Genomic DNA, 17,683 nt, shown 5'->3' with positions numbered 1-17,683 from the left:
AGTGTATAGTTAGCTATAAAATTGCGCCTTCATGGCCTATTTTTTCAAGGACGCAATTTATTACAGTTGCCTAAATAGGAATTTAGGGACCTATGTTTGCTAATGTATGTCTTTATTTTATAAGCAGAAATATGTATGCATTTTTATGAAATTCATATACCACCCTTTCCAACAGAGGCTCAGGGTGGCTTACAGCAAGAGAAATAGAAACTTAAAAGAGCAACTAGAATAAATAAAACAAAATAACAAGGACTATGCATACTTCTGGTATCATACAGATGTTAAATTATAATAAAGTGAGCAACATCAGTATTGCATTTTCACATAAAAAGCACAGAAACTTTTAATCCTCAATCACTTTTTTCAGAAAATCTTACTGCGAAATTCCAAAGCATTGCTTCTTCAGAAATCTTTTCCTCAGTGATTGCCTCAGTTGAAATATTTTTCCCCTCAGAGTACACTAAGGCTAGGTACAGACATTCAAAAAGCCTGAGATGGAATTGATCTAAGTTGCACACTTTTCTGTAAGCAGTGTAGTTTATATTGGTAGTGAACAGAACACACATTCACCCTTTGGTATGGGGGGGAAGAAGGGAGAAAGGGGGTAAATCTTAGACTGGGTTCCGCCATTTTCAAACCAGTCTGTGTGCGCTGAACTTCTGTTCTATTACGAGTATAGATCATTTTTTTTGTGCTAAATTTCTGTTCTGTTATGGCTGTAAAACAGTTTCCAATCACTTATACTGGTAAAAGTGTAATGTCTGTACCTGGCCAAAGAAAACATACATCTACTGTTTACAGGCAAATTGCTTCAAGTCCAACAGCTTTAAAGTTACTCTTTCAAACATTCAGATATTATCAATCAGTGCAACTGCCCCTGCTTTGTCAAATTCATCCACAAGAAACACTGAACTTAATTTAATAAACACTTCACTACTGGAAAAACATTCCAGGTTTCTGTAACACAGAAAGAGAAATCTTTACTTACCTGGAAGTCTTTTTCTTCAAGAACCTCTTTCCTCCATCTGACAAGGAAGGCGGCACACACATACAAGTGGAAGTGTGAAAAACCTTCTGGTTCAGACTGAAAAAAAATAATTTAAATATGCTGAAACATGATTTATGCAATGTATCCCTAAATATACTTGTAAGACATTCTAAAAGACCTAAAACCAATGTCCCAAATGAATTATGATTTCACGTCTGCCATAAGCATTTACAGACTGTTCTGCAGCTAGGACTTGGGTGTTTATTTATGTATATCCTTCTTTTCAGGACATTTCCTGACTTTTCTGAATTTATCCTTTGGTATCTATACACTAAAAAATACTATAAGATTGACCGCTTGCCTCAAGCCCAACTTGAGGACAACCATATGCTCCATCTTCAGTGGAAGTTTAATTTAACATTAAATTCCATTTCTATGCCTATTTCACAATAATTTCTGTGACAGAAATTTATTAACTCGTTTAAAAAACAAAATGTGGAAGTTTTGCTGGGTATCGATCAGCTGATTATTTATCATATTAAATCCAATAAAAATTGCAAGACCACTGTAATTCTAGAACAAAACAGCAGTTTAAGGCCCCAGTTTTGTAATCATATCTGCCTAATGCAGTCTTTGCTTCATTTATTTCATCGCCAGTAATAAATATTTCACAAGCATATAAAAATCTGGGCCAAACACATGAACTTAAAAGTCTAATTTTTTAAAAGTTTGTCACTATTTGAAAAACCTATTTAAAATTATATTTAAGATTTTTCATTGTAGATTGCTTTTAAGTTGTTGAAAAACTAAAAATTTAAAAATCCAACTTTTTTGTTTTATGGATGAATTAGATTAAATTAGTGGAGTTACAGAGAATGAACACTGCAGTGAAGTCGCAAGTTAACATCTTGAAAAAAAAAGATTACATTTCATAAAGTCAGCAAACTGCAGGATCTGATGCATAGAGGCAGTACAATTTAATTAAGACATTCAACTGAATATAAAATATTGCAATTGTCTTTTTTTTTTTTTTTTTTTTTTTTTTTAAGTACCCCAGTAGAAGGCTGGATTTTTTCTTAATCATCTTTACTGGTCACAGCAGAACGATTTCCTACTGCTGAGAAGAATTTTGTGCAAACTAGATGAACTTTAGCTTAGGGCATTTCTTACAAAAAAGATTTGAGTTAGAATTTTATTCTGTTAAATGGATCACACCATCTGTGAGTGGGCAAATTATATTGAAATAGTTATTTAATAAATAAATACATCCGAAAAATGGATATACTTCTGCTTTACTGAAGTTTAACCTTCAGAATACAATAATCTAAAATATTTTTTATAATATTTATAATACAGAAGACACTGAAGGAAACACACTTTAAAAATATTTTACGTTCAAAATGAAAAATCTATGTATTATTAAATAAAGTTCCAATAAAGTTTTAGTTTTTTGAAAACATAGTTTTATTAAAAACTACATAGAAAAAATGCTTGATTTGCCAAATCAAGTACTCAAAAGTTATGAAATTCCTGTGCATAAATTTAATTCAGCCATCAAATCCATATGCATCATGTTACAGTCTTTCAGTACAGGAACATACACGCAACCCTCGGCATTCGTGGGGGATATGCTTTCGAGATCCCCATAAATAGCAAAATCCGCGAACACAGTGCCCCTGGCAGCTGGGAGAGGGGGCACGGCTGCCCTGGAGATGGCGGGAGCACAGCAGCAGCAGAGGGAGTGCAGCAGAGCCAAGCCCGAGCTCCCGAGGACCTACTGTAGGTGTATTTAAGATGTGGTTCTGGCATTCGGAATATTTGAAACTGAATGCTGAACCTGTGAATAGCGAGGGTTTCCTATATACTATTTTTTCCTTTGAAACGTTCAGTGCACAGGATAGGCAGTGCTCATTTAACAAGGAACTATTCAGTATTTGCTTTAGCTTTGTTCAATTTGTGATACAAGTCTTATTTACTGAAGTATTCAAAGTCTAGGCTGAACACAAAACTATTAAATACGGGCTTTAATATAGCCTTTATCACTACAATATCCACATGCTTATAGGATCATAGACAATTAGGGATGGAAGGGACTTCAGGAGGTCATCTAGTCTAACCCCCGCTCAAAGCAAGACTATCCCCAAATACATCATTCCAGCCTGGGCTTTGTAAAGCCAGGCCTTAAAACCTCTAAAGATGGAGATTCCACCACTTCTCTAGATAACTTGTTATAGTACTTCACCACCCTCCTAGTGAGAAAGATTTTCCTAATCTCTAACCTACACTTCCCTTGCTGCAACTTGAGACCATTCCTCCTTGTTCTGTCATCTGCCACCACTGAGAACAGTCTAGCTCCATCCTCTTTGGAACCAACATTCACAGAACCCTGATGAGAAGACGGCACATACTATCTCCATCTTAAAGAATGACCCCTTGAGGTGTTTCAGCAAAACACTACACTCCTTCAAATTTCTCCTGAAGTTCATTTAATAACAAAAGAAATTAGCAATTAATAAAGGCTGGGTGGAGCAGCATTTGGGAATCAGTATTTGAGGCACATGCAACACATTTTGAATATTATCACAATGTACACCAAAAATATCAATGCCTATTCTGTGCGTCTTGGCCATATGTACCTAAAACACTACATGTACTAAGATGTGGTTTGACTTCTATTTATGTTTTATGGTGGAACTATAAAGATACATTTTTTTTAAATAAAGGTTTTAACAGCAATTTAAGTCTTCCTGGAGAAAGGAATCAAAGCTAGAAGTTGAAATTTTACAATGATAAAGAGCCAGATTTGGATCATCTCATTTGCACTGAACGTCCCTTTCTCCACAACTAGTTGCATCAATATACTTTTGTTATAAGATGTTATCAGATGCAAGTAAGTGGATCAGAACCTGACCCAATATGCTGTAAACTTCTGTGATAAGGGGTAATTGTGGACTAACTTCTTTTAAAATGTCAATAATAGAATTTATATAATCTGTTCAGCCTCCACAAGAAAAGGCTGAGAGGGGATCTGGTGGCCGTCTATAAACTGGCCAAGGGAGACCAGCAGGCAATGGGAAAGTCCCTGTTCCCCTAATCACTACTGGGAGTAACAAGGAGTAAGTTGACTGAGAGTAGATTCAGGCTAGACATCAGGAGGCACTACTTCACAGTCAGGGCTGCTAGGATCTGGAAGCAACTTCCAAGGGAAGTGGTGCTCGCTCCTACCCTAGGGGTCTTCAAAAGGAGGCTAGACAGACATCTTGCCAGGGTCGTTTGACCCCAGCATTCTTTCCTGCCCAGGGCAGGGGGTTGGACTTGATTATCTGCTCAGGTCCCTTCTGATCCTACCAACTATGAAACTATGAAATTAGCTTCATTGTTTCAAAAAAGCAATATGCTTTGCACATGTAATTTTAAACAGTAAAACATGTAACCTAGGGTGAAAGTGAATGTTTCCTTTTCTATCTTCCTTTTCTTATCTATTTAAAGTAAGAGAAAAAAGACTCTTGGAAGTGCTATGTTTAGTTTGTAATTCTGATATGTTTCAAGTCCATATTATTGGAATAAAACTTGCAAACTGAACTTTATGTTGATTCAACACAAATGAGATTTTAGCATAAATTAATATATTTTAAAGAATGAAACAATTTCAATCATTTTGCACTAATACCACTATAACCTGAAATTAGCTACTTCATGTTCATGTTGTTTTATTGTTTCTTGTTTTAGCTTTAAATACAAATAACAGTATGTAGCAAATTCTAGGAGCTGCTGTTTGTTTATTTTGAGTATTGTGCTTTGCATAACAACATAAACCATTTCTAGCCAAGTACAAAGACAAGTTGGGAAACACAGGCCATTGGAAAAAATGTTCTGTTAACTTCATTTGATCCAAGATTTCAAGAAAATCTCTGCTCCAAAGGACTTGCAACTCAAGGCACACTTCATAAAACCATTTATTTAAACAAGGTTGCCATTACAACCAATAGGACTTGTTGTACAAGATGAAAACACTAGCAAAAAGGTTTGCAGGATCAGGCCTTAACTAGATATATACACAACGAGGAAAGAAAGAATGCATCAAAGTAAAGTAATGAGAGGCTTACTACGATAGCTACATGATTTTGTACATTTCCTACTTTGAATTTTTTTTGTTTTGGAAGGGATTGAGCAAAGCACAGGACAGACAACAAATTAAAAAAAAATAAACCACCTGTGTTGTACAAGTCATTGTGGTTTGATAGTCCAAATAGCATATTAAGAACTTAGGGTGCATACAGATGTTCAGGGATATTAGATTGTGTTAAATTGGCCATTTGATCTAATTTAGTTCATTCAGGTGCAAACCATACACTTGATTCCTAGTTAGGTGGATCTAAGTATGAACTGGACAGGAGTTCAGGAAGGTTAGATCAGATGAAAAATGGCTGTCCTGATCTAAGTTAATGATACCTCTGAGGAAGTCTAACTTAGATTGGGGCTGGTGAGAAAGATCTAACAACTTTTGTAAAGTTCACAGGGCTGGAAAAGCCCAGCTGCTGGTCCTAGCCTTGGGGTTGTGCTTTTCCTACTCACTACCCTGGCACCAGGCTATTTTTTTTATCCCTCCCAACTCCTTCCTCCCCCCCCAGATAGACAACACCCTCACAGAGTAGCCAGCCCCTCCCCGCTAATCCAGTAAACCAAGAAAGTAAATTGAGGTGTTGAGGAGAGCTCCAGGAAGGATGAGGCAGTTGGTTGGCCAGAAGTGGGGGGTGTTAATCTGAGGGTGAGGATGTTGGGGGGCTAAAAATAGAGAGACCCTCATCCTACCCGATGGACCCCGGTAAGCCCCCTGATCCTGCCAAACCCTCCTGGACCCTGATTGCCCCTCCCCCCAATACCGCTCATGGAACCCACCTGATACCCCTGGAGATCCTGCCTGCCACCCTAATCACCCCAGAGCCTGCTTGCTCCCCCCTGATGCCCCTCTATTCTGACTTACCTTAGATCAGCTGGTCATTTTAACTTGATCTAACCTCCCCCTAATCTGCCAGAAAGTCTGTGTGTACCCTTAGAGAAGCTCTAGTCAAAGCAATCAGGACAGATAACTCACTTGTCTAGCTGATATTTGCCTACTGAAAGAGTGGGAAAGAAATACCAAGTGCCTAAATACAGGGGTGTAGGTTGTAGCTGTGTTGGTTTAAGGACATAGGGAGCTTTGGGTAAATCTGATATATTTTATTAGGCCAACTAAATAGTTACAAAAAAAAATTCCTCAGCCTGACAAAAGAGCTTTTAAATCCGAAAGTTAGCTAAGAATTTTTTTCCATCTATTTAGTTGGTCTAATAAAAGATGTATCAGATTTACCCGAGGCTGCCAAGTGTCTAAATACTCATCCACCTCCCTTGTGTGGTAGAAAGATTAACTGCAACATCCCAATTAGTGGGGAAAACTCTACTATCAGTTAGGACTGAAGGTAAGAAAAAGAATCCTTTTTTCACACCAGGAGAGGGACCACAGGGAAAATGGTGGGAGAACCAAATCCTTGGAGCCTTCCACTTCTTGTATGAAGGCAACTGAGTACAGAAATAAGCCTGTCCAAAGCAAGCAGCTGCAAAGAGAACAGCAGGAAACTTTTCAGGAATTTTTTTAAAAACTCTTTGAAATTAAATAAGAGATTTTGAGATGAGATGTGGGGTGATAAGAAAAAAGAAATGGATTAATCAATCTAGGGGTCATGTCCCAGATAAGGAAACCTTTCTGGAATAAGCGCCTAGGATACTGTTTTTTCTCTGCATTGTTTTGTGACAGCATGATATTAACACATTATAACATCTTAGGGTAGACAGAGCAAGCTACTATTTTCCTTTGCTTCCACACTAGATCAGCTAAATCAAAGTATAAGTATACTTTGCCTGATTTAAGCAAATACAGTAAAATCTTAGTCATTATGCATTCACACACTCATTGCAAAAACTAATATGTAGACCTTGCCCTTCTATTTAAATACCAGGTGCAGATCTGTTTAGCATGTGAAACTGGTGGTATAACTGCAGAAAAACCAGTAAACACCAGTTATATTGGTATATCAGATTTAATTAAGGAAAGCATTAAGAAAATAAACAAAACTATAAAAATGAAGATGTCAATGCAACTAAACATATCTTCTCTACATTATTCTGTAAATAGTTTATAAAAACAGTTAGAAATGTCTTCAACTGCATCATTAGCATTTTAAGGTTTTCAGCTCTAAAATTAAAAAAGGTCCAACATCAGAAAATTAAAAAGAAAATCAGAAGCCCTTTAAAATTAATTATTTAATATATTTTATACCACTTTTTACTAGTAAAGGATTCGAGCTAGTCTCCAAGTTTTGGTATAAATAAAACAAATGCCATGTAGTTGCTTTTAAGCATTCATTAAATGTTTCATTGTTGCATAGTTACCCATTACTAGTACAGTTTGTATATATTTAAAAACGATCCACTTATCTTTAAGATTTCAGGGAAAGAACAGTAATGTAAAATGCAAATTGGAGGGCACTTAAGGCTTCAGTTAAATTTATGGTATCAATAAAATTATATTTGTATGAATTACACCTCAAACTTAAAACCCTGAAGCTATAAAACAGGGAACACAATAGCTGGCAACTAAATTCAAACTGCACATAGAGGTAACCAAGTGTAATTTTAACTTTAAGGAAAGCATGGTAAAGTTCAACACGATGTATTCATCAAGTAAATTGTTCCATTACGTATTTGGAAACCAAACTGGCACGTTTTACTAGCATGTCATGCCAGCAATGACCTTGTTTCCAACTCCCTATGCTGCTCCTGCTCTTGTAACAGATTTAAACTAATATATGAACAAGTCCTGCTTCAATAAGGGCAACAAAGGCCTTTGGCTCAGGAAACGTGGAGGCACCAAATGAAAGTTTCCACACTCCAAAAGCTCATCTTGGAACGCATAATACAACTGGTAAAGAAGGAAAGAGGAATCTTTTTTCTGGCAATTTATCCTGGAGTGGAGGACAACACAATGCCACTCGATAATATGCTCTGGATTAAGAGCTGCCTCAGAGTATAGGCAACTTGATAAGGGCAGGTACCAGCCCAAGCATCTGAAGTCAAGAAAGAAGGGAGGGAAGAAAGTAGATGAAGTAGGGATGTGGGGAGGGATAATGACAAGAAAAGAACAGATTGAAAACTTGGAGTAGAAAAATAAAAGTGCAAATAAAACGGCGTGGAAGGGGAAAGAAAGGAAAAAACAGGAAGATTATTTGTGGTGGTGAGACAACCAAGGTTTAGGAAGCGCTGGAACATATTGTAGGGGAAGAGGAACAAAGGAATGCTAAGGACATGGTGGGAGGATAAGAGGCAGGCTCAGAAAGGGAGGAAAAAGAACAAAAGGGAACAGAGAAAAAGGAGAAATACTAGAGACAGAATAAAAGGAAATAAGAAATGGTATGAGAGAACAAGTAAGGAATAAAGAATTCAAACATTTTCTCTGTATATGCTCTAACAAACATTTGTTAGCCCTTTACTTCCCCTCCTCTATGTTCAAAAAATAAAACTTGAATGTAATTCCTGAAAAGGTGATGGATGTAAGGAATTTTGTGGAGATGGCAACAAATATGCCAAGATAAAAATACTGAAATTTTGCTATTTTCTCAGGTCTCTGAAAGTCAATTCAATGTAACCTCTAGTAAAATTACTTTTGGTTCTTCATTTATTTCATTGACTCACAAAACTATATCTATTATTTTAAGGCAGGCCTGTCAATACAGCAGGTCAGACTAGATGATCACAACAATCCCTTCTGATCTTGTAATCTGGGAACCCAAGATTTAGGTTTTTAGACCAAATAAATAGTTTGTTATTCCATACTGAAGATTATCAAATCAAAGCAAAGCTCAAAAGAAACTGTTTAGAAGAGTTTAAAAGAAAATAAATCCCCCAACTAAAGCAATCTTATTGTAATGTTAAAAAGGCATAAAGAATATCTAAAATCATGCCAAAGACCTGTATTTATTCTTGAAATTTTCCTCTTCTACCTTTCTCTTCAATGCCATTTTCCTAGGTTCTTCAAATTAAACCAAATAGTTCTAAATATTCAATTAATTAAAGAAAAAAATGCACATTCCCCTCAGATTTAAGAATTCATCATGCTTCAGAGATAAAACTAGGCTACAAAGTATTTCCAGTGGATAGTCTTAGACAGTTTTGGAAATTGAGTAAAGCAGCTAATGCATAATTGCCTTTTCTAACACCTGCTACCTTTCCATTTGTAGCTCTTGAAGTTACAAACAGTTTGATCTCTGAATGTATAAAAATGCAGACTATAAACTAAAAGCTGTTTAAAATCAAATATAAACAATGACCTTGATTTAAATATTTTAGCAGAAGATCTCAAGACAGATGTACAACCTTCCAAAAGACTTATTTTGGACATATTACTTGTGACTCAGAGCACATTATCTAAGAACCATCTGTCATCACCAATAAAAATCATTTAGATTTTTAACATCACAAATATCACATTGCCCTGCAAAAGTTAATCTCCTCTGCAGCTCACATCAAAGGCATTCTTTTATACTTCACTCTCAGAACTTCTTGAATTAGAAAATCACTGCATGAATGTAGACTAAATTTTTTTCAAAATAACCAAAGATTGGCTTAACCAGCTCTCCATATCCTAGCACTTCAATGGTTAAGAAAGGTTACTATCTTAATATATTATGTTTGTGTGCATCAGGAAAGACTTAGTTATATTTTAAGCTACCCAGGATGGCCAATTATACTCAATATGCTAGAGACAGAATTTAAAATTAACACTACAAGAATATTTTGCACTTCAATAACTGTTTACATTCAAGGAACTCAAAGTACTTTACATGTACAGAATAATAAAGTGCTCTTATGTTGTTCATACATATTTTTCCACTACATAGATCAGACAACTGAGTTACAAATAAGTTAAGTGACTTACCCAATAGCTCACAAAAATCTGGGCAGAGATAGGGAAAGAAACCAAGTTTCTGGTGTCTTGGTGTTCTGGTTTGACCACTAGGCCACGCTCCTTTAAGTCATTAGTAAAAGGAATCCACTGTGGTCCATAGATGCGTCTTATTTTTTGAAAATATACTGTGTCTGTTAGATGAAGTATTAACTTCAGAATGTGTGCCCTGATTTTTAGAAGAATTCTATCTTCCAACTCATATTTGGTATCATTTCAAAAAGATAATTGCTAGTTTTAGAACTGAACTGGCTGCCTCTTGTCAATAACAAAGTTAAGTCCTGTAGTTCAAGTCATAACCATCTATGCTGTAATACCTATAGTTCAGAATTCAAACTTCATTTACAATGTATAACAAAGGAATTGCTACAGATGTACACACAAAATTTTGGTTTTCATTTTAACCTTAAAAAACACCCTAGCAAATTACATGTAGAAAACTGCATCGAAATATTATTAAAGTTATAAGACCAAGCACTTCCAACCTATGCATCTGAACAGAATCTACTCCCTGTTCCTAGGGTCAGTAATGCATGCTACCAAGTTAAAACCTATGTCCTTAGTGCAATATTTATGGTTCAATGCATGTGTTAATTGTACCATAAATAGCAACATTTCACACATTCAACCAATTTATGGTGCCATAAAATGGCAAACAGCTGCAAAGACATTCCACATAAAAGATGGCATGGCTTTGTACCTGGTTTACATGGCACCATGAACGGAACATGTGGCATACCTGATCATCCCAATACAGACAAACAGCTAATTGTCAGCATCAGGACCTAGGCAGCCAGCACAGCCAACAATGGACTACAGGATGGATGAGTTGCAAGATTCCTAGAACAGGGGAAAATGGGAGAGGCACGAGCCTTGGGACTCTTCCCACCCTAGGTCTCAAAGTGAACCAGAGCAAGGGTTGACAATCTGGTCCCAGTCTTGGACAGCCCCAGTTTTGGGGCTACCCCCAACTCAATTCCTGGGGGGTCTGTTATGCATGTCTGGCATGGCAGGATACAAGATATTTGGGATGAAACAAAATTCCTCAGACCCTAATGGTGCCATTATTTTAACATTTGCAGAGGCCTGAGATGTCACAGACCAGCTGCCTTAGAACCTGAAATCCAGTGCCTCTGATCTTTCAAGTCTCCTAAGCATGTACAACTTTCCCTCTAGAGCTTCACCAACAGAATGGATACTCTGGAATTCTAGTCCCCTTTGGGACAACATGACAGAAAAACCTATGAAAGAATTCTGTAACCATAGAAACTTTACTCTTGAAATCCCATGAAAGATTATTTTAAAAGAGCAAAAGTCTTGAGATACACTCTCCCCTAGTCAGATGACATCTTTTCTGCAAGTTCGTGGGCACATTTACACATGCAATTAATGCAAAACAATAAAATCCAGAGTAATTGCTCCCAAGCATGCCATTTGAATGTGTGCCTGGGAGCAACAAACGCTGGAGAAATAAATTCAAGAGTTTATTGCTGTTTGAACATGCGCCTGGGAGCACAGCACACTGAGTTGGATCAAACATCCCCGGCTGGCAAGTGGCCCAGGGGGCCAGCCCAGGGCTGCTCCCACTGGCTCAATGTGCTGTGGAGGGGCTGGCTGGGGCACAAGAGTGCTCCAGTGCAGTGCTAGCTGGCAGGCAGCCCCTGCACTGAAGCACTTTTATGCCCCAGCCAGCTGGGGCAATGTCTTCACAAGTGCTGCCATGGAGTTTTTTTCACTCTGCAGCAGGATAGTACAGGTTTCCCTCACTTGATGACGTTCCTGGAAAACAGTGAAAACTTGGCAATAGGCATACGTTCCAAGACCTTGACTGTATTGATCCCCAGACCCATTTCTACCACTTTTACAAGACAATTTTGGTACTCACCAACAGCAGACAGTACACACAAGCACAGGGCACTACCATAACGGGGATGGCAACTACAGAAACACGTGTCGCATACAACGAGCGAAGAGCACAGATCCACACAGGAGATTATATTTTGGCGTGAGTCACTCCCGCAATGCACCGTACAAAGCAGCCAACTGGGGGCTTCCACCACGCCAATCGCATACAAGTGAATTTACCTCACATATAACAAGTTTTTGGTATAAAAAGGGTCACTGCATAAGAGCGAATTTGCACATACAGAACCTGCATAAAGCAAGGAAACCTGTACTTTTATTTACAAGTACTGCTGCAGAATAAACTATTTTACCCCACCTTAATAGGGTTCTACATGTAGACACCAAGACATTTACTGCACAGCTAATTAGTCTACTGTGCAGTAACCATCTTGTATAGATGCTCCCCTGTTACATATGGTGACAGTCAGCACCTTCCCTGTTGTCTCTGTTTCCATGTCATGTGCTCAAATAGAACATTTCTTCCCTCTTCATTAACCCTACCACATACAACTGTGTAGAAGCTTTATTGTTCTATAGGAGTGGGAAAGAATCAAATACAGTGGCTCCAGACTAAAATCTTAATGGGCTCTTAGTAATAGCCCAGGAAAGCACTAGGCAAGCTGTCCTATATTTTGAACAGTGTATTTAGGAACTAGGCAATCAGGACTCCTAGTAGAGATGATATCTTTTATGAGACCAACAAGATTTTTGCAAAAAAAATTCTCTAGGAATTACTCATTTTGCTCTATATGTTTAAAGGATCAACAGTTTTAACTCTATTACTGTCTTGTTCTCATCTGCAAAAATGTTTTAAATTAAACAAATAAAAAACATCAAAGCATTTTTTCTGTACTTAAAGCATCATCAAAATATAAAACATAAAAACTATTCTTTCAACCCCGTATTAATAAAAAATTACTTTTTTTCCTTTAATATTTAATTAAATGCCTTCAGTATTCAATTTCTGACCATTAACAATGATGTCCTCAAAGGACAGAAACATAGTGAACTACTTTCTAAGGAAACAAACTGCTGGTCTACATACTCCTATGTAACTATTGTAAGGGAAATATTATACCCATGCCTGTATTTTGCATCGAACACTGAAAGGATTCTCAGTCTCTCCTTAGAATAATATTGGTATCTATTATTTGTATATCAGCATTGAAGTTAAAAGACTAATTGGACTAAACATAAAGGACTAATTGGACTAAACATTCTCAGTTTTAACTGAGACAAACAGACTTTTGGATACTCTCACCTTTTTGCCTTTTACTACTAATCTACAGTAAACAAAGTTCTTATTACCATTTCAGTGCTATCAACAGCCTCAGGACTTTATTCCATTGTTAGTGTCTAAACGCGTCTTTATCATGTCAACAATCCTTTCCTGCTTTTTTATTATTATTATTAGAGACATTATTAATAAGAAGCTTACCTTGCCGCTGTATTTCAGTGAGTGCTGAGAGGATATGTTACTGAGTTGATATTAATGTCATTCTGTATTAAAACTAGGGTTGTGTGTTTAGTAAAAGCAGAAATTCTACAAAAATCAATTTACAACATATAGATAAGGTTTGAAAGAAAATAATTCCTGCTCAACCGCTCCCACCCCTTTTTTGGCAGAAAATGTATAATGCTTAACAATCAAAAGTTGAATCTAACATTTTCAAATTGTAATTTCAAGGCAGGAAGATCTTCCACATCCAAAATACAAGCTACTACCTTGACAGGCAGTATCACTAAACAAACACTGCTGAAGAAGAAGGCTTAGTATTTCTATGTCTGCCCACCAGTCATATAATCCAAGCCAATGCCTGGTTGCTTCTTCACTGCTTTGACCACCAATTATTTTAGAGCCAGGGTCTGACCCAGCTACAAGCTTCTAAGGAACAGCAGCAGGAAAGGTTCAGAGATAACTAATTTAAGCACAATGAATGTCATAGCAATATTTCCCTTATTATTCAAAATGCTGCAACATCAGGGCATATTTCAGGTTGGCCTAAAATAGGCTTGTTTTCATTTTTTGGAATAGAAACAAACCAACAAAATCCATTATTTACATATTTATACATATTCATTCTACTTAAAAAAATATGATCTAGCTTACAAAGTGCCCATTACCATTCTAGAAGCCTGATAATATCTTTTGCACATGAGTGAAGTCTAAATTGATTCAATTTAATGCAAAATATTTTAAAATAAATATAATTCTCCTGTGTATGGACAGTTGGTTTCAAACTGCACAAAGTAGAGTACAAAAAGTTTTCATTAGGGTAATACACTTATGATATAAAAGTCAACAATTTACAAGCTAAATCAAAACTACATCATTATTCCTTAATAGATCATTTTATATGAAGTGCACGGAAACAAATAAACAATATGTCTAATTATTTATTAAACTAATTTTCTTCTTCACCTTTTGAATTTCTAAACTATTTACCTCATGTATCATTTTAATTATTTTTCTAGTCCATTCCCAGAGAACTCTGATGCAGGGAAATTAATTAATGGATACAATAAAGAAACTGTCAGCATTGTTTCAATACAATTTGAACAGTGGCCTAATTTACATGTCTCCTTTCATGCTAAACAACAGAATTGCAGAAATTTCTGCATTAAATTGTTAGCTCATTAAAAAGGACACTAGCCCATCCTTTTTCACAGATATACATCAATTATCACATTTTACCGCAACATGTAATCTATGAATAGGACAGCCACTAGAGTTTTTAGCTCCAGGGTTTCAAAGATACAATGATAGTTTTACAACGTACTCTGCATTGTCTGATTAATTGATTTTCGCATTAATACAAGTAACAAAATAAAATATAAAAAGCAGAAGAAAGTAAGAAAGGATATCTTAATGTTTGTGAATGTAAAAAATATCTGAATGACCATTAACACAAGCTCATATTAAATGCAACTGGAAATAAATATACTATATTTTAGTAGCAGTATTAAAATGTCAGAGCTTCTTCTTTTAATGTACTTTGCAAGACACTAAATTATACTTATTGTAATAATCCTCAAAACTGTGCTCAAAGGCATTTATATGGTATCTGTGGATAATCACAGTATCATCTCACAATCTGGAGGCTCCCCATTTTCATTCCATTGCAGGAAAGCTGGTATCTTCTCTGAAGTTGATACTGCTACATTAGAGAGATTCTGGGTCAACTGAATAAAGGGCGATACTAAACTAATACTGACTTATTTTTATAATCTAAAGAACATTCTGAATCTCCCTTTTCCCATCTATAAAACAAAAAGAAAATTATTATAATGTGCCACATAAGGATGCGGCAAGTATTTATTCTTAGAAGTGGTAAAGAAAGGTAAGCTTTATGTTTATGTAGGAAAATGTACTGTGCCTGGCAGGGATGCCCTCAAGTGCACCACCACTCTCTGCTCAGCCTGCCTCCTAAGCCAAAAGCAGTATAGCCACATCTATGCAGCACATGTGGGTGGGCTAATTAGCAAAAGGGCTGGCTAAATGGCACTGCTGGTTAGTAGTGCTAATTAGCCCACTTGAAGCAGTGCACAAATATAGCTATAATGCTTCTGGTTGATGTTGAAGCTCATGTAGGAGACCCTGGTGTACTTGAGGGCACTGATGAAGGCATGGTTAGTTTACTTTGTTGATATGTAAATAGCTGAAACATCTTAATAATAATGTTACCTTTTAATTTGCAAAAAATTATCATAAAAAGGATAAAACCAAGTAGAGTATAAAATTTCAGGCACCACAACTATTTCATTTTCATTGTATGAAAACAGAGTCAGCAAGAGAAATAATTATTCCACAATTATTGTTTCTGTTCTTTTTTTTCTTAGATTGCCTCATCCCTGTTTCAGCATCTCTCCCTGCAGGTCAAAAGGAATCCCAAACACTGGAGCTGGGCTTTTCTCCTCACATGCCAATTCTGACAACATCAGTTATATATACAGAATTTTTGTTCATGTAATTTTGTAAGGGCATACCTAACTGTAAGGGCAAATGTTCACCATGACAAACTACATTTAGCACTGTTGACAAAACCTTTTTGCATTACTTACTCAGATCTAGAAAGCTGAGCTAGGACATAGTAAGGGAAGGGGAAATACCAAGGAAATAATTAAGTACTAGCTGTTGTCTTCCTCCCAGAGGTTTTAAGTTAACAGGAAGTTTATGCTACGTCAGGAGTAGAGCCCAATATCCCCTCATGGCATACCCGTAATTTGTCTATTTGATACACTGCTTTTTATATGCCAGCTTTGTTTACATGCTGCATTACAAGTCTCAGAATCTGGAACAGGATCCAGAATTCCTGATCATTAACAGGCTGGATATTCAGTCTATGCCCTTCACTGGTCAAAGTTATTGGCAACAACATGATTGTCAGCCATATACTGACATTCCTTGGTAAGCATGCTTTACAATGTGTTGACTTCCTACCTTCATAACATTCCCAGAACAAGAAGATAGAAGTATTTAGATTCCAGCTACAAATGTCTTCATGCTGAGCTTGTCCAGCCACTTAATGTTGATCAGATGACCAAAATGGCAAGAAATGAAAACCTCAGTTTTCTCTTCAGCCATCCTAAATACCCATGCTTCACACCAAATTTTCAATATAATTTTGGTTCTTTATACTATTTCATATGAAGACTTATACTGTTTCTTTACACCGCTTCATACAAAGATTTACATCACAATGACTTCACTGAGGCACTGAAGACCCTGGCATTATACTGGTTGCTGCTACAGGATCACCCACTTATTTTGAACACCCTCTAGCAATGACTATGGACACTTCTCAAATATTTGATAGTTCCACTTGCTCAGCATCACCGTTAGACAGGTTAGCACAGGGGTAGTCATAATCTGGATTTGGCAACTGATTCATAGTTATGGCCCAAGACCTGAGGCACAAAGCTTTGTATTCAACTGAATCATCCAACAAATGCCATGATCCATCAAATTGTGCCAACAAGACTGTCACTGATATACTGAAGGTATATATCAAGATAACGCCATCAATGTATTCAAAGTCTCAAAGTAAATTAGTGTTCAACCAAATACCACCACCCATAGCTGCTTCTTCAATCTTATCCATCAAACAATCAATACAGACGATAATGGCGACAGGATGTACCTCTGCCAAATTCCCATGGAAACAGGAAATTATGGAAACAGAAAATCATTCCATCTAGTAGCTTAGTTATAATTTTATTTTTATATATATACACATATATATACACATATACACACACATATATATATATATATATATATATATATATAAACTGAAATCGAACTAGTCCATTAACTGGCTGACATAGAAGTTGGAGATACAAATTTGTCAGCATAAGCCAATGGTCAGCATCAAGTTCAACATCTCTGAACTTACTCATCAGTAAATGTTGACTGTCAATTACAGCTAACAAGGACATGATCAGTAACTATCCATGAGAAACGCTTTGGTCTATCCCCAGACTTATTTGTGAAACTTCAGGTAATAACAGAGTAAATCAATAATCCCCATGTCATTGACAGCTGAATACTGAGGTCCAATAACATACTTCCCCAGGTGTCTTTACCATTACGCAGAGTCCTTACAACAGCTCTTTTCAGGATTTCATAAAGGACTGTTGGATAGCTGCTGGCAAAATTACGTGTAGCTGCTTCATTAGCCTTAGTGTTGATTGGAACATACACAACAATTATGATAAGGAGGACACAGCTGGTACAAAACTGGAAACTGAAGTATAACTCATTAAACACTACTGTCAGGAAATGGGTGAAA

General features: G+C 36.6%; 1 protein-coding gene across 3 annotated transcripts in view; it reads right to left on the bottom strand.

Annotated features, from left to right (window-relative positions):
• Positions 1-17,683, bottom strand: part of TBC1D22A (TBC1 domain family member 22A) — a 432,230-nt gene that overhangs the window by 88,805 nt on the left and 325,742 nt on the right. For all 3 annotated transcript variants that reach the window (XM_019487417.2, XM_059725895.1, XM_014606499.3), the window contains one exon: positions 989-1,084. In XM_019487417.2, the coding sequence (XP_019342962.1) occupies positions 989-1,084 (96 nt within the window). The remainder of the gene's footprint in view (positions 1-988; positions 1,085-17,683) is intronic.

Source organism: Alligator mississippiensis, chromosome 4 (assembly GCF_030867095.1).
Source record: "Alligator mississippiensis isolate rAllMis1 chromosome 4, rAllMis1, whole genome shotgun sequence".
In the NCBI taxonomy this organism is placed as follows: Eukaryota; Metazoa; Chordata; order Crocodylia; family Alligatoridae; genus Alligator; species Alligator mississippiensis.
Note: the sequence above shows the minus strand (reverse complement) of the source record. Positions and strands in the feature narration are given on the sequence as shown.